This window comes from Paramormyrops kingsleyae, chromosome 24 (genome assembly GCF_048594095.1).
Source record: "Paramormyrops kingsleyae isolate MSU_618 chromosome 24, PKINGS_0.4, whole genome shotgun sequence".
Classification (NCBI taxonomy): domain Eukaryota; kingdom Metazoa; phylum Chordata; class Actinopteri; order Osteoglossiformes; family Mormyridae; genus Paramormyrops; species Paramormyrops kingsleyae.
The window spans coordinates 1196564-1218524 of NC_132820.1; the positions used below are offsets into that span (position 1 = coordinate 1196564).

General features: G+C 44.4%; 2 protein-coding genes across 2 annotated transcripts in view; both read left to right on the forward strand.

Annotated features, from left to right (window-relative positions):
• Positions 1–21961, forward strand: part of LOC111840966 (NACHT, LRR and PYD domains-containing protein 6-like) — a 136975-nt gene that overhangs the window by 12322 nt on the left and 102692 nt on the right. Inside the window, exons 2-3 of the mRNA XM_072706480.1 lie at positions 4424–4487; positions 4656–4711. Coding sequence (XP_072562581.1) covers positions 4431–4487; positions 4656–4711 — 113 coding nt within the window. The 5' untranslated portion in view covers positions 4424–4430. The remainder of the gene's footprint in view (positions 1–4423; positions 4488–4655; positions 4712–21961) is intronic.
• LOC140582298 (NLR family CARD domain-containing protein 3-like) lies at positions 4939–16836 on the forward strand. Its single transcript, XM_072706612.1, has 8 exons — positions 4939–4951; positions 5054–6773; positions 11718–11891; positions 12037–12210; positions 13505–13678; positions 13912–14085; positions 14200–14246; positions 16137–16836. The coding sequence occupies exons 1-8, from the start codon at positions 4939–4941 to the stop codon at positions 16652–16654; spliced, it is 2994 nt and encodes a 997-aa protein (XP_072562713.1). The 3' UTR covers positions 16655–16836.

Below are 21961 nucleotides of genomic sequence, written 5' to 3' on the forward strand. Positions count from 1 at the left end.
TAGCATGCAGGCCCTGCTAACCCAGTAAACCTCACTATGAGTTTGTTGTGTTTAGGTTGTTCATCCTACAAACACTGTGATTGGCAGCAGGCCAGGTTATATTAGTCAGGGCTGACAAAACGCCACCATGATCATTCCTAGAGTGTCTGAATTCTCTGTGGATTATTACTCTGTGGATTTATGGATTGAATTTTATTGTGCACTTTCATTTTGGATTTCGCTGCATTGCCCTTATTGGGCTGGTTACTTTTAACTTACCTGCTCCTCCACTGAGTTAATTATCGTTATCATTTTATCTCCCAGCCTCACGTTAAATGACCCACTCTAGGGTTATCGACATTATTCCAAAGTTGTCTACAAGAAGGTTGGAGCAACACAAATATTACCAGGACTCCATAAATGGATACTTTGTTAAATGTTTGTTTTTCTTCTGTTTCAGTTATTCAACAATTGCATATGTTGCAGGGAGGGAAGGCAATAAATTCAACATCTGAAACTATGTATTGCCTGGTGTTTTACTGCGAGAAAGTACCAAGAGTGCGGTACTGCAAGCTGTTGATTTTTCACTGGCTTATGACATCGCAGTGCGAGACGGGGGTATTTTGCACTGATTCCGAAAAATGGCTGTAGTATATTGTAGGGCTGGTGGATGTGTGATATGATGAAGTGATGATTTGAGGTGTGATGAAGATGAACAAAACGTCACACAGGAATCATCTCTGTCAGTATGTTTACATGCAAACCAAGAAAAACTAATTATTGTGTTAGTCTGACTAAACCCAGACTTTTAAAGTGCATGTAAACAGCACTACCCCCCCTCAAGGATATTTACACTGGCAGACTGCACCAGTAACAGAGCCAGTAACATCATCACAGGCTCCTCACACCCTGGACGCTACCTTTTCTCCCCCCTCATCCCAAGAAAGGTTATTCAGGGCAACTCGACTTGTTTAGTTCCGGCCTTCAATCCAGAGGGCTTTCTGCATTCTGACTGACTGGTTAGAGTAGCAGGTGTATAAATCCTGTGGAGCCCTCAAGTCGTTAATACTCAATGGTCACCTGTGGGTTGTTGTGTCCCCTGGCTTTCATGTATGTCACTGTGACCACCTGGGCCAGGGTGTGAATGACTGTGAAACCGTCTGGGTGGAGTTGAAAGAACAGCATTGTAAGTGGGTGATAAATTATGCCTAAGGCCGCCTCCTCTGTTTAACGAGGCTCGTTTTCTTGCAATAAACTGCTTCTCTCACACCTCGTTTGAACCAGTCAGCCTCCTGGTCTAGGACCTTAACGTCCTGGTCATCAAAGGAGTGGCCCTTGTCTTTCAGATGTAGGTGAACTGCTGAGTCTTGTCCTGATTGGCTGGCTCTTCTGTGTCGTGCCATGCGTTTATGGAGCTGCTGTTTGGTTTCTCCTGTGTACAGATCTGTACATTCCTCACTGCACTGAACTGCATATACTACGCTGCTCTGTTTGTGTCTGGGTGTTTTGTCTTTGAGGTGGACCAGTTTCTGTCTCAGTGTGTTGCCTGGTGTGAAATGTGTAGCATGGCTACAACTGACAGGGAAGAGAACAAACGTAAGAGTGTTATCATCCCTTATGTTACAGGGGTGGCTGAAAAGCTCAGGAGGATTTTCACAGCATCCCTGTACATTTCAAACACATTGTACTCAGACACTCACACTGTAAGAGGACGGCTGTTTCTTTTTGTGTGTTGTTCGTATTTCTTATTTATTACTTTAACTTAAACTGCTGAACAGAGAGCTGCTGAACTATTTTTTCACTGTTTCTGTAATAGTGACAATAAAGGTCTGTCTGTCTGAACTTAATTTTTGATGTAAGAAATAGGGGTGCACCGATTGCAGTTTTCTGGCCGATCAACGATCACCGATCCTTAGGCAACCTTACCTGCCGATCTCGATTTTTTTTGGCCGATCTTGTTTCTTTCATAACTAAAAGACAGTTACTTCAATGTTTCCATTTTTATTGAGTAAATTGATATGAATACTCACAAAACATGAGGTAGTGTCCTCAAATATAAACGAACATATAAATGAGCATTGCTGTTTGAACTACAAAATCATATTTTTTCTTCCAGACTTTAATTTCTCTAATTTTGTAAAAAATATATATATATATAGCTGTTATGACACACTTGTCCAAAAAATAGGGAGGGAGGCAGCCTGCACTGCACCTCTCTCGGGAATGGGAGAAAAGGCTGATTTAACCCTCTGGGGCCTAGGGGTAGGAAACACACTTTCACTGACTGGGGCATGATCACACATTTCATCACACTTAATTCATGGCAAATAAATTATTTCTTATATATTTGTTTTGCCATTACACTCATCTTTATTTTAATATATATTGTAAATATGTCAGATTTTTGTTAAGTTTGAAATTTGACATCAAAGTATAGACATTGCAAAATGCAGTTTGGAACACTTGCAGAAACATTATAAAAGTACATAGTAAGCAATGCTGGCAGTTTGTTTTGATCCCAGATATCTGATCACCAAAGTCTTGGCTACATGAAGATGACTAAATGGTGTAGATGCAACATTAATTTGGATAAATAAATAAGAAAAACCTAACTCATGTAACTATTTCTGGCTCCTTTCATTGAATATGTAGCAACTTTCATGTGTATGAATGAGCCATTGTCACCTGGCCACGTCCCCAACCCCCTTTTATGGCGCTGAAGGGGATGTATCTGGATCGCGTTTCACCGTTGCTCTGTTAATCAAATTACCATGCGAATGCGATTTGAATACGCGCTAATGCGGCTATTTAGAATGTGAATAGCGATCTTCGGGTGAGAGCGGTACTACACGCCCCCGATGCAGGTAAAACAAAGTAAGATGACATGGTTTACTTTTTTGCCGATTTAACCTAATTAAAAAAACTTTAATACTTCCGACAATGGACGTTTTGAAAAGAAGACAGATTACGGATTTAGCCAGCGTTTTTTTCATGATTATACATTAAGATTTCAGCGAGATATTTATAAACTGAAATAGACGCGAAAAGTACGCGATGTCGTCGACGACATACTCGACCCCAAAGAGTTAAAAGCATATAACTAAGATCGGTGGATCTCATGGGAATATGGTCGATTTCTGATCCCCTCAAATTAACGTGATCGAGGCCGATCGATCGGTGCGCCGATCGATCGGTGCACCCCTAGTAAGAAATACTGGTGTATTTATATAATAAAATAATACCGTGTTGTCCGTCCGTCCATCTGATGATAAACCGATAAACTGAGTTTATCATTTGCTCAGTTTAGTTGTCTGTCCAGTATAGTTGTTTATGTATGACAATTACGCATGGTGTTGGCATAACTGTGTAGTTAATTTAGCAGCCATAACTGTGTAGTTAATTGAACATCCATTACGGTGTAGTTAATTTTACACACATAACTGTTGTTGGCTGCATTAGTTGATATTAGTTGTGCCAATTTGATTTTAGTTGTCGATCCGGACATACAGCATTTCTTTCTAATTTAGATTGAGTTTTTAAATGAATGGAGGAAATATTTTTACAGTGCATCAACAATTGAGTCATGGACAGAAAATAAACAATTTTGTATTTTTTAAGGTCTATTGTTTGAAAAAATGTTGATATTGAGCTTCCTGTCAGAGACCATCATAAATTCTCAAGATATTTACTCAGTTTGCTGCCTGAGGATGGTGAATGAAATGTTGTTAGTTAGCTCTGCTAATTAAGCTGAAATCTGTTTGAAATCAAGTTAAACTCTCTAAAAGCCATTGAATACAAAGGGCTACATATCAAACTGTCTGTCCTGCCTACTGTATCTCTGTGTGGTGGAGCAGGATGTCACTGGTTCTCTTCTGCTGATTGATGTTATGAAGCCGCCCTAATGAATAAAACTTAAAATGGCATCTTACACCTGTTACAACCCGCTCGTTTGAGGTCGCAACATAAAAGAGGGATCGAAACAGAATACATATAACCAATAAAGATTATTTATTATTTGTACGGGTTCAGCAGTAGAAAAAGTCACATAATAAAGTCTAGGGATAGAGAAGCAAATAATCACCACCAACCCTTATTCTACATAGCACAAAAAGAAAAAGAAAATGCACAAGAGAAAGAACAACTAAAGGGGTCAACAAATGACTACATAACACACAAAGACCCACCCCCAGTCTCCCTCCATACAGAGTCTTATATAGAATACCAATTAGCAATTAATTATAAGATAGGCCAATCAAGATCAGCCACACTCTTCCCAGTAGGGCCTGGAGAAAACGTCAGGGTCGTCACACACCTTTACACATTAAAATACACCACTAGGTTATTCTGTGTCAGCATCAAGAGCACTTTTAATGGGACCATTACAGACTTTCTGTTACACTTGTGTAGATGATTTGAGGTCTTTATATTTCTGCCTTATTCATAGAGACCAAATGGATGGATGCAGTTCTGATCTACAGGAGAAACCGGGTTTATCTTCCATATTGAAGGTTTGTATTTATTGCTGATATATATTTTCTGAAGTGTTGTGTGAATTGGCTTACATTTTATACAGCTGTACAGTAAGAAATTAATCATGTTAACCCTACGATTCACAAATGAAACTATGAAATGATTTGCTGCAAGTAGCAATAATTAACTGTGATAGTTTATTTTAGTCACTAGAGGAAAATGCTGTGAGGTTCCTGAAGGATGAGCTGAAGAAGATCACGAGGTACCTAGATCAGAATTACCCAGAATGCTCTGAGCCTCAACTGGAGGAGGACAATGACCTGGACAGTGATGGTCAGATGCAGAAGACCTGTGGTAGAGAAGGAGCTCTGAAGATCACACTGTACATCCTGAGAAACATGGACCGAAATGATCTCGCTGACATGCTGGAGAAAAGTAAGAGCTAAATCTCATTCTGTGTGTGTTTGTTTGGCCTCAGAAAAATAGTATATGGAAAAAACATGTATTACATTTCGGTTTATCATTTAATTTGATTTAGTTTTGCTTATATGAGTAAAAAATGTGTTTTTTGAAAAGTCTGCATTTACCTCTCATTTCATTTCAGGGCATCTTCTGTTACAATATCAGCGCAGAATCAAATGTAACCTGAAGAAGAAATTTGAGTGTGTATTTGAAGGCAAAGCTAAGAAAGGACAGCCAACACTTCTCAGTGAGATTTACACAGAACTCTACATAACTGAAGGTGGGACTGGAGGAGTCAATGATGAACATGAAGTGAGACAGATTGAAACAGCATCCAAGAAAAGGCGAACAGAAGATACTACAGTCAAGTGCAATGATATATTTAAACCCTTATGTGGGCGTGAGACACCTATCAGAACTGTACTCACTAAAGGGGTGGCAGGTATCGGGAAAACAGTCTCTATGCAGAAATTTATTCTCGACTGGGTGGATGGAAAAGCAAACCAGGATGTTCACTTCATATTTGCTCTTCCTTTCCGGGACCTGAATTTGATTAAGGATGAATACAGTCTGATTGAACTGCTTCACCACTTTGTCCCTGATCTTAAATCAGTTGAATCCACTGAGCTGTTTAGGTACAAAGTCTTGTTCATCTTTAATGGTCTGGATGAGTGTCACCTTCCTCTAGATTTTCAGAACAATGAGAGCTGGTTTGATGTAACAAAGAAAACATCACTGGATGTGCTGTTGACTAACCTCATTAAGGGGAATCTGCTTCCATCTGCTCTCCTCTGGATAACCTCCCGACCAGCAGCAGCCAATCAGATACCTCCTGAGTGTGTCCACCGGGTGACAGAGATACGAGGGTTTAGTGATGCCCAGAAGGAGGAGTATTTCAAGAGGAGATTCAAAGATCAGAGCCTGGCCAGCAGGATTATCACACATGTGAAATCATCAAGGAACCTCTTCATCATGTGCCACATACCTGTGTTCTGCTGGATTTCAACCACTGTCCTTGAGAATCTTTTTAGTGAGACTGACAGAGGAGAAATTCCAAGGACTCTGACTGAAATGTACACACACTTCCTGATCTTTCAGACAAGTTTAAAAAATGACAAGTATATGAAAAACAGTGAAACCAAGCTTAAGAAATACAGCAAGGAATTCCTTTTAAAACTGGGGAAACTGGCTTTTGACAACCTTGAGAAAGGCAATGTCATATTTTATGAGCAAGATCTGACAGAGAATGACATTAATGTCAGTGAAGCATCAGTTTACTCTGGAGTGTGTACAGAAGTCTTTAAAGAGGAATATGGGTTGTATCAGGAGAAGGTGTACTGCTTTGTGCATCTGAGCATCCAGGAGTATCTCGCTGCTTTATATGTGTTTCTGTCAAACTCATCAGCTGACCTGCTGAAGACTGCAGTGGATCAGGCAATAAAGAGCAAGAATGGACACTTGGACCTCTACCTCTGCTTCCTCCTGGGCCTCTCAACAGACTCCAGGAAGACTCTGTTACAAAGGCTACTGGGAGAGACAAGAACCAGCTCACATGACATTAAAGAAACAGCCCAATACATCAAGAAGAAAATAAAGGACAATTTATCTCCAGAAAGGACCATCAACCTGTTCCACTGTCTGAATGAGCTGGGTGACAATTCTCTAGTAGAGGAAGTACAAAGATACCTGAATTCAGGACGTCTTTCAGCAGAAGACCTCTCACCTGCACAGTATTCAGCTCTGGCCTTTGTGTTACTGATGTCAGATGAGGAGCTGGATGTGTTTGATCTGAAGAAATTCATCAGATCAGATAAACAGCATTGGAGGCTGCTGCCTGTGGTCAAGACATCGAAGACAGCTCTGTAAGTGAGGATGTGGAAACGTATCTTGTCTGACAGTAACATTAACATTGTTTAAAATATGTAAAATATGCAATTTATTTCTCCATGTGGATTAATAACTGGGCTGGATTGTTTTTTGACAATCTGGGACCCAGATTTTATAATGACTGAGAGTAGCGATGTAGTTAAAAACAAAGTGACATTTCCATGACCACTAGGGCTGCAACTAACGACTATTTTGATAGTCGACTAGTCATCGACTATTAAAACGATTAGTCGACTAATCGGATTATAAATTGCATAATTATGAAATGGCTCCTATTTAGCTACCAGCTTTTACATTTAGCATGAGGTTATTGTTCGACATCAATGCCGCAAAGCAACACATGTAAAATGGGAAAGAGCTGTAGTGCAAGTGATTGTGCAAATAGATTTAACACGAAATGGGAGGTTTCTTTTTAGAGATTGCCAAAAACTAAATAAGTAAGTATAGGATGTGGATTGGTTACACATGGCTGATACCCGATCCGTCAAATAGGTCTGGATCGGCACCGATCCGAATTTCTGATACAATATTTGTTATAATTAGGGCTGCATATAACTGGTACGCAAGTACGCATTCACCTTTTATAAGCGATACGTGCGGCAATCTTTTTCTGTGACAGTGCAAATACGTATTTTATGTGCATTTGTGCTGATATGATAAGAAATTATCATGCATTTTAACCTGTATATGCTAATTCGTACTTCATTTGCGGTATAGGGGTTAAAATGCACGGTAATTTCTTGTCATATCAGCTATTTATATAGCCTATGTTTACAAATAAAAACTCATTTTAAAGCAGGCTGAAAAATCCCAAGATCCTGACCCAAAATACGGGAAATTTAGAGCAGCTTCCCATTGCCATTCCTCTGTTAACAGCAAGAAAACAGACTTAAACTGCTGTTATTTATTTTTAAGGGAGCATAAGCTCTCGCAGCACTTGCGACATCGGAGCCACTGTCCTGAATCTTGAGCTTCAGAGTTTTGGCTTCTTTATTTAAGCAATGGGTTTTCTACACTGTTTTCTGACCTTTATTAGCTAAATTTTTAGCGAATGAGACACTTCATGACACACCTCCGACTTCCAAACAAAAATACGTTCTATTCTGATCTTTTTTGAAAATGTAAAATATATTACTACTAGCCTATTATTATGCCCTATTATTATTGTTGTTGTTGTTGTTGTTGTTATAATTATTTATTATTATTATTATTATTAGATACGTGCTATTCACCCTTTTGTAGATCTCATCTTTGTTTTCGGACATAAAAGCCTTTGAGACTTTAGAGCGTTTAATATGCGACGATGCCTGATTTGTGGCCACCATTCTTCTACCTGTTGCTGAATGCTATTGCGCAAGAGCGAATCTCACCTTTGTGGTGTATTGGTGCAGTCTATTGGAAAGCGGTAGTATTGCACAAGTGTAAAGGAAGGAAAACGTCTCACTCCGTTTAAAAATACGTCTGGCAACAATTATCAACAATCTAATTCTTCGGCGACTATTTTTATTGTCGATTTTTGTCGACAATGTCGAATAATCGTTGCACCCCTAATGACCACCCAGTGTGCATCCTGACCTGCTATAGAAACAAAGGGGGTCTTTATCTGGGGGGTTTATGAGTGAAATGATCCTTTATTTGGAAGTACAGGTACATTGGAGTGCTTCTCTTCTCACTCTCCATGAGAGACACAGACACATTTACAGGTGACACCAAGCTTAGGGTCACAGCACAGGGTCAGCTGACATCCAGCAGCCCTGGAGCTGGGGGTTAAGGGCCTCGATCAAGGGCCCACAGACATGTGACTGTTCTGCTGCGTGTCTGACCAGCGATCCTCCAACCACAGACACAGAGGCTTAGCCTGCTGAGCCACACACCAGCCCCACAGACATGGTATGTGAGTGTTACTGTCAGCAGGTGTGTCCATGTGATGGAGCCCAGAGCTTGGAGCTTCCAGAAGACTGCTGTCTCTGACTGCTCACTGGCGCCCTCTGCTGGCCACAGCTGCTCCTGGCTGAGGATGTGACGACACAGCTAGTCAGGCAGTAATAGTTTCATTGTAAATTTAAAATAATGTTAAACTATATGGTGGCATATTCGGCAGGGCTGTGGAGTGGGTAGATAAATGCTCCGACTCAGACTCCGACTCCGACTCCTCAGTTTCCAGGGCTAGACATAAACCGCGGCACCGCGGCCAATGGCCGTCGTGCCTTTCAAAATTGGCCGCACGCCTCCTCAAAATTGAAGTACCTTACGGCCAAGATTGGCCTGCCTTTAATGTTTGTCTGGCCGTATGCCCCCTTTTTACCGAAAGTAACGTTCATTACACAAAAGACTTGCGCACGACACGGTCCACTTTACCTCGTCAACAATCGATGCATCTGTACTGAACCCGAACCCAACCTTCGATACGAGAAACGAGGTCGACCCGCACATCTCGTAATTCCCAACTACTGAATGAACCGCAATGAATTCTGGACTAATACGATCATGTGTTCGTCGCATGATTGGCTGGTACGGTATGTATTGTCCAGCCTACTATGGAGCCACAGCAATGACAATGGTGCATCATCGGGGGTTACGTTTTTGATTGGAAAAGCCATCCGACGGTTTCCGAATAACAGATAGGTGTCCTCTTCGGTAATCATCGTGTAGTTGTCGTCTGCTGCTTATGCTGTCACCATGCCTCGCAAAGATCGAGAACGTAAAAGAAAGCAAGCTGAACTCGCGGCTACTGCCGCAAAATGTTGCAAATTATCTACTTTGTTCAGGTAAGTGTCAGATGGTGTTGTAAAAAAACATTTGCCGAGGCAGAGCAGATTTGACTCAGAGAAGTACCAAGCTCTGCTGGGAGGATATAGGACTGGTCAACGTCAAGTCAATTGTCATGTACACTAAAAGAATACGGGTGTTCTGAGCAAACAAATACAAAAATATTGACGGCTCCTTTATTGTTGGATTTTGTTTTTTGAAATAAAGCTATATATATATCTATAAATATATATATATATATATATATATATATATATATATATATATTCTGTCTCAAATCGAAGGTCGTATTGCGTAGGTTGTCTAAACTTGGTAATTACAGTAATTGGTAATTAGTGACTCAGTATTGGCCCAATGCCTTTTTGGAAAGTTTCTGCTTTTTTGAAAATAAAAAAATGCATCCTTTATGGAAATAAAATTCCTCCACAAGGCCCGAGGTGTCCTATGAAATTTAAATAAATGAAAAAAACATTTTTTCAAATTAAAATTTTTAATTTGTCAATGACTTCACAAAAAACAATACCACTGCACACTAGCTAATAAAATTTATGATCAAAATTCGAGAAAAAGATTTATGACCAAAGCTCTAATTTGAATTGGTGGTGCAGTGCACTAGGAAAAGATACCCAGTGACTCATATTTCTTTGTACCAAGAAATTAGATAGGTGGTCCAAATACTTAATTAATGTAAGCTTTGGAAATTGTCAAATTACTACATAGTCTGCGAGCCTCGGATATGTGGCCTTGGTGCCCTGGATTTACTCCAGATTTTGGCCTTGTGCCCAGGCTTAATGGCCTTGTGCCCTAGAAAAAATATGAATAGCCAAGGCCAAAGTGGCTGTGCCCTCCTAAATCCTTATGTCTAGCCCTGAGTTTCTAAATCTTCCGACTCCGACTCCTCTGTATGTATATACTATGCTAATGTATTTTCTACATCCATTGAAGGAAAGGAAGGCAACATACATGTCATTTCACCACAGAACTACTGGCTAGGAAGCCAACACTCTACTATAATGCCAGATTAAAGACAAACACAATGAAAACAAGGTTTTCACTAGCGCATAGCGAAGGGGAGCCGACGGAGCTGAGAACACACCAGATGATTTTTCAGGCGTTTGACGCGTGATGACTCGTTGAACGGCCGAAAAATCGCCAGTGCATCTGTAAATGTATGGGGGGCTTTAGGCTAGGTTCACAGTTCCCTGTAACAGTGGAACACGACACAATGGAAAGCGGTGCCGCACCTTACCTGTGCATTACATCCCATATAGTGACGCATACAGTCAATGAAAAGCATGCTTCATGGTTACTTGACATGTTTGTTTTGTGGTAACATTATGCACTGCATGCATTGGGCTTTATTCTTACAGCAGAGAAGTAGTTCATTATGACTGTTTCTGAATTGGGACATTTCAATTTACTTTTTTAATTCCCATTTAATTTTAGTAGGAGTCGGAGTTGGAGTCGGTTAACTTTTTGCCGACTCCGACTCCAGGTACCCAAAAGTGTCTCAGACTCCGACTCCTCGACTCCGACTCCACAGCCCTGATATTCGGGCATAAATGAGGGCACAGGTACAGGGGCGCCTATAGTCATAAAATGTAGTCGCACTGTCTCCAGTCACAAAATGCAGCTGAATGGTCGCAGTCTGGAAACATGTGAAGCCACTTTTGATTCTTCGGCGTTATTTACATTATGTGAAAAACAAAAACAACAACACACGTGCAAACCGGTTCCCAGGTTTGTCTCTGGATGCACTTTTCTCCTCTATAACGTGTTTGTGTGACGTTACATTAGACAGCCAATCAGCAGCCACTTTACATCTTTACGCAAGTATGCTGGATGCTTATTAGCTCACAGGTGCTGAGATAGCGTTTCGGTATCGGAATTTAGCACCGAAAGAGAATAAATTTTCGAACCTCGATAGGATCAGAACAGTTTGGTCGGTACCACAAAAGTACCGAAGTTCGATATCCAGCCCTACTTTGGGGAAACCTGGCAGAACGATGGCTGACGACTGCAGTGGAAGCTGTTTCATTGGTCTGAATATATTACGGGAAGATTCATATATAATTTTCACACGCATCGTTAATAATACAGAGTACCATGAACTATGTGTAAGTTGTGTCTTAAAATGGTTTATTTTCCAGGTTGGACAGCTGTAATCTCACAGAGAAATGCTGTGAGGTGCTGGCTTCAGCTCTCAGATCAAACTCCTCACCCCTGAGAGAGCTGGACCTGAGTAACAATTACCTGCAGGATTCAGGAGTGAAGCTGCTCTCTGCTGGACTGGGGGATTCCCAGTGTAAACTGGAGATACTGAGGTCAGTATTACTGGGTTTTCCACACTTTTAACTAATTATTGAAAGGAGTCGCTTTGTATGAAAGTAGTCACATTTACTTGAAAGTAACACCTGTATTGGTGAGGTGATCTTATTTATCTGAGATTTTTTTGTCCATTCTCTGCAGGCTGTCAGGCTGTAGAGTCACAGAAGAAGGCTGTTCTTCCCTGGCTTCAGCTCTGAGGTCAAACCCCTCACACCTGAGAGAGCTGGATCTGAGCTACAATCACCCAGGAGACTCAGGAGTGAAGCTGCTCTCTGCTGTACTGGAGGATCCCAGCTGTAAACTGGAGAAGCTGAAGTGAGTAGAGAGTGAACATTTAATGTCAGTTCAAGTCAAGTTTCTTTGTCTAGCACATGTTCATACACCAAGGTCATTCAAAGTGCTTTCCGGAAAATATAAAAAATAAAGTGTATAAAGTAAAAATAGACGAAGTAAATGTGTAAGAAAAATGTGAAAATAAACATAATTAAAAGAACATGAAATATTTAAGAATGGATATTATAAGTGACAAAGTGCCACAGCCATAAGATATAATCACATAGTCGACCATGGAGCTGCGGCCTGGGTGCTCTGGTGCCTGGTGCCTTATAAACACCCTTATGCTGAACACGGTGTTCACTATGGACAGACTGTGGTTCGCACAGGAGTCCAATAACAGAGCAGCACTGGGGTTCAGATCGGCCAGGCTGTTCCTCCCAGTCACAGCCCTCCAGCGTTACCCACTGATCTAACACCATACTGTCATGGATAACCTCCCTCAAGCGTTACCCACTGATCTAACACCATACTGTCATGGATAACCTCCCTCAAGCGTTACCCACTGATCTAACACCATACTGTCATGGATAACCTCCCTCAACCGTTACCCACTGATCTAATACCATACTGTCATGGATAACCTCCCTCAAGCGTTACCCACTGATCTAATACCATACTGTCATGGATAACCTCCCTCAACCGTTACCCACTGATCTAATACCATACTGTCATGGATAACCTCCCTCAACCGTTACCCACTGATCTAACACCATACTGTTGTGGATAACCTCCCTCAAGCGTTACCCACTGATCTAATACCATACTGTCATGGATAACCTCTCTCAAGTGTTACCCACTGATCTAATGCTATACTTTTATGGCTGAGAGCCGATCACTGCTGTTTCAATTCTTTCAAATGTATTTTTGTTAACAATAATTACCCTGCTACAGAAAATGTGTTTCCCAGAAAGAAGTTTGGCAGGACGACCCATAATGCACTTAAGCAGCAACATAATAAATAAACACAAACAGCTTCTTTGTTCTTCTCCTACTTCCTTATATCCCACAAACTAATCAGCTGTAAACCATGTTAGAAATAACTAAGCAGTAAAGCAGGAAGCCAGTCATTCTTAGCACATGGTTTGTGTTGTTCAGCAGAGCTAATAGACAAAGGAAAGTGACAGTTATGTTGCAGTTTAGAACGTAATTATGCTTTTTATATACTGTACAATAAGTTAATTGTTTTACAAAATCTCTTCTGTGATGCCAGTGATGGCTCACATACAGAGCACCAATGCGAAAGGTGGTTTTATAAGTGTTTAATTTTCCTAAGGGTGGACCGGTGTGAACTCACAGATAAATGCTGTGAGGTGCTGGCTTCAGCTCTTAGAACAAACTCCTCACACCTGAGAGAGCTGGACCTAAGTGACAATGACCTGCAGGATTCAGGAGTGAAGCTGTTCTCTGCTGGACTGGGGGATTCCCACTGTAAACTGGAGATACTGAGGTCAGTTACTGGGAATTCCACAATGTAAACTGGAGATACTGAACTCAGTATTACTGGGTATTCCACCCTAAACTGGGGATCCTAAGGTCAATGTTACTGGGTATTCCACACTTTTAACTGTAAATATTGAAAGAACTCACATTGTATGAAAGTACTCACATTTACTTGAAAGTCATACTTGTAATAATGACATTATCTTAGTTATCTGAGAGTTTTTTTCTGTCTCTCTGCAGGCTGTCAGGCTGTAGAGTCACAGAAGAAGGCTGTTCTTCCCTGGCTTCAGCTCTGAGGTCAAACCCCTCACACCTGAGAGAGCTGGATCTGAGCTACAATCACCCAGGAGACTCAGGAGTGAAGCTGCTCTCTGCTCTACTGGAGGATCCCAGCTGTAAACTGGAGAAGCTGAAGTGAGTACAGAGTGTGTGTCTGACACGCTACAGATACTTATGCATGTATGTGAAGAAGAGGCACCAATAAATAAATGGATACAGCAGTACTATGTCATTCTGCTTCTCCTATAGTGTGGACCACAGTGGAGAGTGCAGGACCAGACCAGGCTTAAAGAAATGTAAGTGTGTTTGCAGGTTTTTATTAATAATACCATTAATACTATGTTATGGTTGTATTCACACATTTGTTGTATTGAGTGTGTTTTCTGCACTGTGTGTAGATGGATTTCCATGTTTATGTTTAGGTGAGTTTCTGTGTGTGTCATTTCAGACAACATCCAAATGAGAAAAACAAAACATCAAAATCATCACCAAAACACTATTCATTCATTTATACATAAAAATATATATTTTTTACAAATACTTTATCACTGCTCATATCATCTTTGTGTTTGTGTTGGAGCGTAATATGGTTTAAATACATTCTTTTTCACAAAAAAAGAATCCTTTGCATTTGTTCTTTTTGCACATGCCGTGAGTGTTTGTGTTTCCTGTGTGAGATTCGTTAGTATTGTCCTAAGACGGCACCCATAGGCAGTGATACCGGACTCTCTCCTCCAGTGTGAGATGCGAATTTGCATTTTTACAGGGTGGTTCTGGAACATCCTTAATATTCATGAGAGAATATTCCTGATTGGCCAGGGAATGCCTTAGACCAGGGGTGCCCAAATCCAGTCCTGGAGGGCCAGAGCCCTGCACATTTTTGGGTTTCCCCTCATTTAACACACTTGATTCACTCCTTGTGCTAATTACCACACAGCTCTTGACCTGAGTCCTTTATGGTGGAACAGGGAAAGAACTAAGCTACACAGGGCTCCGGCCCCCCAGGACTGGATTTGCGGAACCCCTGCCTTAGACAGAAAAAACAGGCGACACATATCGATGTTAACTGACCAATCAGGTAGTGCTACTCTCATAAATATTAATGAGCCAGCCAATCATGTAAGGCTTATTATGAATTTTAATAAGATTTCACGAACCACGGTGCTAAAAGAAATTTGCGCCCGGGACACACTGGATGTGCGGCGATTTCTTTTCGGCATCGATGTTAACAGATTAGAGCGGCCACGTGCCTGGGCGAAATTTCGGGGCTCACGCCTCGCGGCAGCGGCGCCGCATCTAGTCACGCACGCGGTAAGCGGTTCTCTACGGAAGCGTATTGCATTCATCTGAAAAACAATCAATTCTGTTTTTTCCGAATTAATGAAATAGCCGTCCTGTTTTTCTGAGTAATATTTTTCTGTTTTTCATGTTGCACGATCTGTGCATTTTAATCCGCTTTTATTGATGGTTTGTAGACGGTATTATCATTAGTTTGCCGACTTTGCGCGGCACCTATTCCGCCCCGCTTGACACCGCAGTGTTTCTCCCAGATCAGTAGATATAGTATGACACGCTTCACGGAAATAAGCCGATGCATGTGAAATGCATTCAGAGCGGCTTTGCTGTGACTACAGACCATGTCAGGCAATCGCTGTAAATACTGGATCCTCATGGAGCGCAACTCCGGCGCCGGAATCGTCTTCGGAGGCGTTTGTATCAGAATCCAGGTCCAAACCTTTATTAAATATCACTTTAAATATGTAATAATATTACTTATATATTCTATCATTTTCAAAGGTAAATACAGGTAGAAATACAGAGAGCAGCGAGGCGGCCGGTGTGTCCCGGCTTTAGCGGGTAGAAGGAAGTTCGTCTGTAAAGTAAATACACTGACTTTTAGTATTAATATCTGGTGCCGTTTTGTGGTAAATATGCTTGTGGTGAATATGTCTGATGAATGTCGCTGCTTTGTAATTTTATTTACCCGTAATTAAGCTGTTAGTTTAGCTCGCGCCGCATTTTGGCGGCTCTTCCCGCCGGCGTCGCGCGCCGTCCGACATTTCCTGAGCTATTTCATAAACTTCAGTTCCCGCTTCGTTCGGGGAAGCTGTGCTGTTTTTATATTGTACAGAAACATAAAGTACAGGCTGCCTGATGGTATTAATAATTCTCCCTCCTGCCTACAGACTCCTGCCGGCTGACGCTGGACTCCAACACAGCACACAGACGCCTGTCTCTGTCAGGGGGGAACAGGAAGGTGACAGGGGGGGCAGAGCAGCCATATCCTGATCGTCCAGAGAGATTTGACAGCTGGACCCAAGTTCTGTGCAGAGAGAGTCTGACTGGCCGCTGTTACTGGGAGGCTGAGTGGGATGGAGGTGGAGCCCTGATAGGAGTGACTTATAAAGGGATCGGGAGGAAAGGAGGGAGGGACTGTGGGCTTGGAGCCAATGACAAGTCATGGATTCTGTGGTGTAATCCTGACAGATACTCTGTCTGTCACAATAAGAAACAGACTCTCATACCCATAGAGCCCTCAGGCTCCTGCAGAGTAGGAGTGTATCTGGACTGGGGGGCTGGTGCTCTGTCCTTCTACAGAGTCTCCTCTGATGGACTGACCCCCCTGTACAGATTCACCTCCTCATTCACTGAGCTCCTCTATCCAGGGTTTGGGGTTTATAGAAACTCCTCAGTGTCACTGTGACGTGTTGCTGGTTCTCCTGGCAAAAAGGTAAAATCTCTGCTTTTTAACCTTTATAATCCTTTTTACTCTGAAATGAATGTTTGACAAAATTAAGTTTTTCTCTCTGAATAAAATGTAACTAAATATAATCCTGATGAGTGGGGGGGGGGCTTTCCCCCTCCCCTGTATATGTACATTATATATATTTACTGTATATCCTCCCTGTACAATGACAATAAAGGCTTTCTGTTCTGTCCTATTAATGTCCTGCTTCAGTGTCACCCAAAGCATAACTGAGTCACATAATGAAACCACAGTCTGCTGGATTAAATTAAATAAATTCACTTTACTACTAACACAATGAGGGTAAATCAGTGTAAATAATGATCATTTAACTGGAGACATAACAGAAACAAAATACACTGGAAAATATAATTATATCCTGTTACTGCTCTTGTTCAGTGGTTTAAAGTAAACAATATTATTATTAATTTATGTGATTAAATAATAAAATGTCTTTTATTAGATAAATACACCCCCCCCAATGTAGAAGGTCTGGCGTCACCCCGTCTGACAGAAGGGGCAGGTGCCCCCCCCACTGTAGAAGGTCTGGCGTCACCCCCGTCTGACAGAAGGGGCAGGTGCCCCCCATCACCCCCCCCCCCCCACTGTAGAAGGTCTGGCATCACCCCCGTCTGACAGAAGGGGCAGCTGCCCCCCATCCCCCCCCCCCCCCCCCACTGTAGAAGGTCTGGCATCGCACCCATCTGACAGAAGGGGCAGTTGCCCCGCCCCCCCCCACTGTAGAAGGTCTGGCGTCGCCCCCGTCGGACAGAAGGGGCAGGTGCCCCGCCCCCCCCCCACTGTAGAAGGTCTGGCGTCGCCCCCGTCGGACAGAAGGGGCAGGTGCCCCCCATCACCCCCCCCCCCCACTGTAGAAGGTCTGGCATCACCCCCGTCTGACAGAAGGGGCAGCTGCCCCCCATCCCCCCCCCCCCCCCCCCCCCACTGTAGAAGGTCTGGCATCGCACCCATCTGACAGAAGGGGCAGTTGCCCCGCCCCCCCCCACTGTAGAAGGTCTGGCGTCGCCCCCGTCGGACAGAAGGGGCAGGTGCCCCGCCCCCCCCCCACTGTAGAAGGTCTGGCGTCGCCCCCGTCGGACAGAAGGGGCAGGTGCCCCCCCCCCCCCACTGTAGAAGGTCTGGCGTCGCCCCCGTTGGACAGAAGGGGCAGGTGCCCCCCCCCCACTGTAGAAGGTCTGGCATCGCCCCCGTCTGACAGAAGGGGCAGGTGCCCCCCCCCACTGTAGAAGGTCTGGCGTCGCCCCCGTCTGACAGAAGGGGCAGGTGCCCCCCATCCCCCCCCCCCCACTGTAGAAGGTCTGGCGTCACCCCGTCTGACAGAAGGGGCAAGTGCCCCCCCCCCCACTGTAGAAGGTCTGGTGTCGCCCCCGTCGGACAGAAGGGGCAGGTGCCCCCCCCCACTGTAGAAGGTCTGGCATCGCCCCCGTCTGACAGAAGGGGCAGGTGCCCCCCCCCCACTGTAGAAGGTCTGGCGTCGCCCCCGTCTGACAGAAGGGGCAGGTGCCCCCCATCCCCCCCCCCCCACTGTAGAAGGTCTGGCGTCACCCCGTCTGACAGAAGGGGCAAGTGCCCCCCCCCCCACTGTAGAAGGTCTGGCGTCGCCCCCGTCTGACAGAAGGGGTAGGTGCCCCCCCCCCACTGTAGAAGGTCTGGCGTCGCCCCCGTCGGACAGAAGGGGCAGGTGCCCCCCCCCCCACTGTAGAAGGTCTGGCGTCGCCCCCGTCGGACAGAAGGGGCAGGTGCCCCCCCCACTGTAGAAGGTCTGGCGTCGCCCCCGTCGGACAGAAGGGGCAAGTGCCCCCCCCCCCCACTGTAGAAGGTCTGGCGTCGCCCCCGTCGGACAGAAGGGGTAGGTGCCCCCCATCCCCCCCCCCACTGTAGAAGGTCTGGCGTCACCCCGTCGGACAGAAGGGGCAAGTGCCCCCCCCCCCCACTGTAGAAGGTCTGGCGTCGCCCCCGTCGGACAGAAGGGGTAGGTGCCCCCCCACTGTAGAAGGTCTGGCGTCACCCCGTCTGACAGAAGGGGCAGGTGCCCCCCGTCCCCCACTGTAGAAGGTCTGGCGTCGCCCCCGTCGGACAGAAGGGGCAGGTGCCCCCCGTCCCCCACTGTAGAAGGTCTGGCGTCGCCCCCGTCGGACAGAAGGGGCAGGTGCCCCCCCCCACTGTAGAAGGTCTGGCGTCACCCCGTCGGACAGAAGGGGCAGGTGCCCCCCGTCCCCCACTGTAGAAGGTCTGGCGTCGCCCCCGTCGGACAGAAGGGGCAGGTGCCCCCCCCCACTGTAGAAGGTCTGGCGTCGCCCCCGTCGGACAGAAGGGGCAGGTGCCCAGGCAGATTCACATTCGATACAGTGACTGTAGTCAGTTATAATGTGTCTCTATCAAGCTGCTGCCATATTTCTGACATCCACTGGACACGTTAATTCACAGAACAAGCGATCCTTCCGGAGACAATGTGTACTTTTCAGGTAGGCCACTAGGTGGAGACAAAACATAGATTACTGAATAAAAGAGGTTCAGAATTAGTTTATAATCATATTTATACATTTTTATCGGCACGCTTTGTTTAATGCCAGTTTGTAATTAGCATTCATTTGCGTTCTTTCATAATAAAGAACCAATAATTTTATGAGGCATAAATCATCCATATATTATGTAGGAACAGACATCGCGCAGCTGAAGTTCAGCACTTTCCCGTTTGAGATTCAAGGTTCAAGAGGTTTATTCGTCACATACAGTACAACATGCAGTGAAATGTATCTCTGAGTCGCCCTGTGTAGCTGTGCAGAAATAGAAGAGAAAAGGTAAGAAGTGAGAGTAAATCAGGATTCCCAACAAAGAGAACATATGCATTTTTTCTGGTAATTTGGATGCTAAGATAGCAGCAGAACCTCACCCACCTGTTCTGGGTGAAGCATGAACAGGAGCTGTTAAAGGCCAGTACACCACAGACCCGGCTCCTCCCCCCTCCCCTCACTGCGGCATGTTGGAAATCAAATTGAACATTCTGGTGTTGCATCCTTGTTTACACAGAACAAACCAGCTCCGAGCAGGTTTGAGGATTTGAATGTGCTGCCATGACAACAGACCTAGCAAGAGTTTCCAGGATCCAGGATCATGCCACATCATCAACAATTACATCCCGCTAAACCAGTAATCCACGTACGAAAAATACCCCCAGGTCTATTCCCTGTGTTTTTGCTTAGTTTCTTAGTTGTACTTTGTTTCGTGATTTTTAGTTAATTCAGTATCTTTCTCTGTTTGGTTCCTGATCCCTCATGGTCCCTTTTATCTTGTAGTTTCCCTTAATGTTCTGGTTTTGTTTTGTAAACCTCTGTTTGTCTCAGTTAAGCCTCCATTCCGTCACGCCCAGTCTGCTCACATCCCGCCTCGCCTGAATTCCTGCACACCTGACACTGATGGACGTGTCAGACCGGTTTGTCTGTATCAGCACTTTGTTTTCATTAACCTCTCCTTCACGTCTGGCATTTCTCTGCCATATGGAGATTTCATTTTCAGTTTTCCAGTCCTGCATCACATACCTCTGTACCAGTGACAGTACTGGGTCTTTCACTGTCCACACTGATTTGCTTTGACATCACTGGAGAATTTGACAGTCTATCCAGCAGAGACACAGTGTCAGGTGGTAGGTATGTGTCAGGGGTGTCTGAAGCGGGAGATGATGTAATGCAGGGTAGGTATGTGTCAGGGGTCTCTGAAGTGGGAGATGATGTAATGCAGGGTAGGTATGTGTCAGGGGTCTCTGAAGTGGGAGATGATGTAATGCAGGGTAGGTATGTGTCAGGGGTCTCTGAAGCGGGAGATGATGTAATGCAGGGTAGGAATGTGTCAGGGGTCTCTGAAGCGGGAGATGATGTAATGCAGGGTAGGTATGTGTCAGGGGTCTCTGAAGCGGGAGATGATGTAATGCAGGGTAGGAATGTGTCAGGGGTCTCTGAAGCGGGAGATGATGTAATGCAGGGTAGGTATGTGTCAGGGGTCTCTGAAGCGGGAGATGATGTAATGCAGGGTAGGTATGTGTCAGGGGTCTCTGAAGCGGGAGATGATGTAATGCAGGGTAGGTATGTGTCAGGGGTCTCTGAAGCGGGAGATGATGTAATGCAGGGTAGGTATGTGTCAGGGGTCTCTGAAGCGGGAGATGATGTAATGCAGGGTAGGTATGTGTCAGGGGTCTCTGAAGCGGGAGATGATGTAATGCAGGGTAGGTATGTGTCAGGGGTCTCTGAAGCGGGAGATGATGAAATGCAGGGTAGGTATGTGTCAGGGGTCTCTGAAGCGGGAGATGATGTAATGCAGCACATTTGCTTGTTCACACCCTGCCTTGTACATTATGTAGACCTGGTTTGCAGACAAGGTTACACTCAGTACTCCGTTGTTGCAGAGGCCATGGGCAAGATACCTTTGGACTCACTACAAAGACTCTGAACTGAAACAACCTAAATAGTCCATTCATTGACATAAACATGCTTTGATAGTTCACTGGCCAGGAGGAAAAGCAGAAAGTCAGACAGGAGATTAGACTGACTGTATATAAACTGCTTTTCTGCCTCGCAGTGATATTCCCTTGGTCCATCCTCCCTCCCTGATCCATACTGCCTAAGTGCCCAGGTCCTGTTCCCAGAGGCGTTTCCCATTCTTATTCCCCTGGTTTGGTGTCTTATGCCCCATGTCTCTGTCCTGATTCCCCTTTGCTTTAATGCTCTGTTACCATCTTTCCTGGTCACTGGGGCTCACTGATGTCTGGTCTTGTATGGTTCCTGGTCACTGGGTCTCACTGATGTCTGGTCTTGTATGGTTCCTGGTCACTGGGTCTCACTGATGTCTGGTCTTGTATGGTTCCTGGTCCCTGGTCCCACATCGGCTCTAAGAGGAGGAGAGTGCGAAGGCGTCGCAAAAATGTAAATATGACTGACAGCCGTAAATGAAGCAGCATCTGGCTGCAGTGTAAAGACACTGGGAATAGCAGAGCAGAGCGTCTTCACTGTAAAATGAAAATAACAGCAAGAGCAGGTTCCACCACAAACCTGCACAGACACATCAGAACTGTCCATCCCACAGTGCAGTTGGGGGAGAGAAGGCAAGCTGGCTCAATGTCTACTGACCCTGGGGGGTCTGGTCCCAAACCAACAACAACTGTTTCTGCAGCAGCTACTAGTCATGCAAGTATAACCTTTCTTACTGCAACTCAAAGCAAAATAAGTCAGTTTATACCAAAGCAGACGACCC

Coding starts and splice junctions, on each gene's coding strand:
- LOC140582298 (XM_072706612.1), top strand. Junction 6,774..11,717: donor AAGACATCGAAGACAGCTCT/GTAAGTGAGGAT, acceptor TTTATTTTCCAG/GTTGGACAGCTGTAATCTCA. Junction 11,892..12,036: donor TGTAAACTGGAGATACTGAG/GTCAGTATTACT, acceptor CATTCTCTGCAG/GCTGTCAGGCTGTAGAGTCA.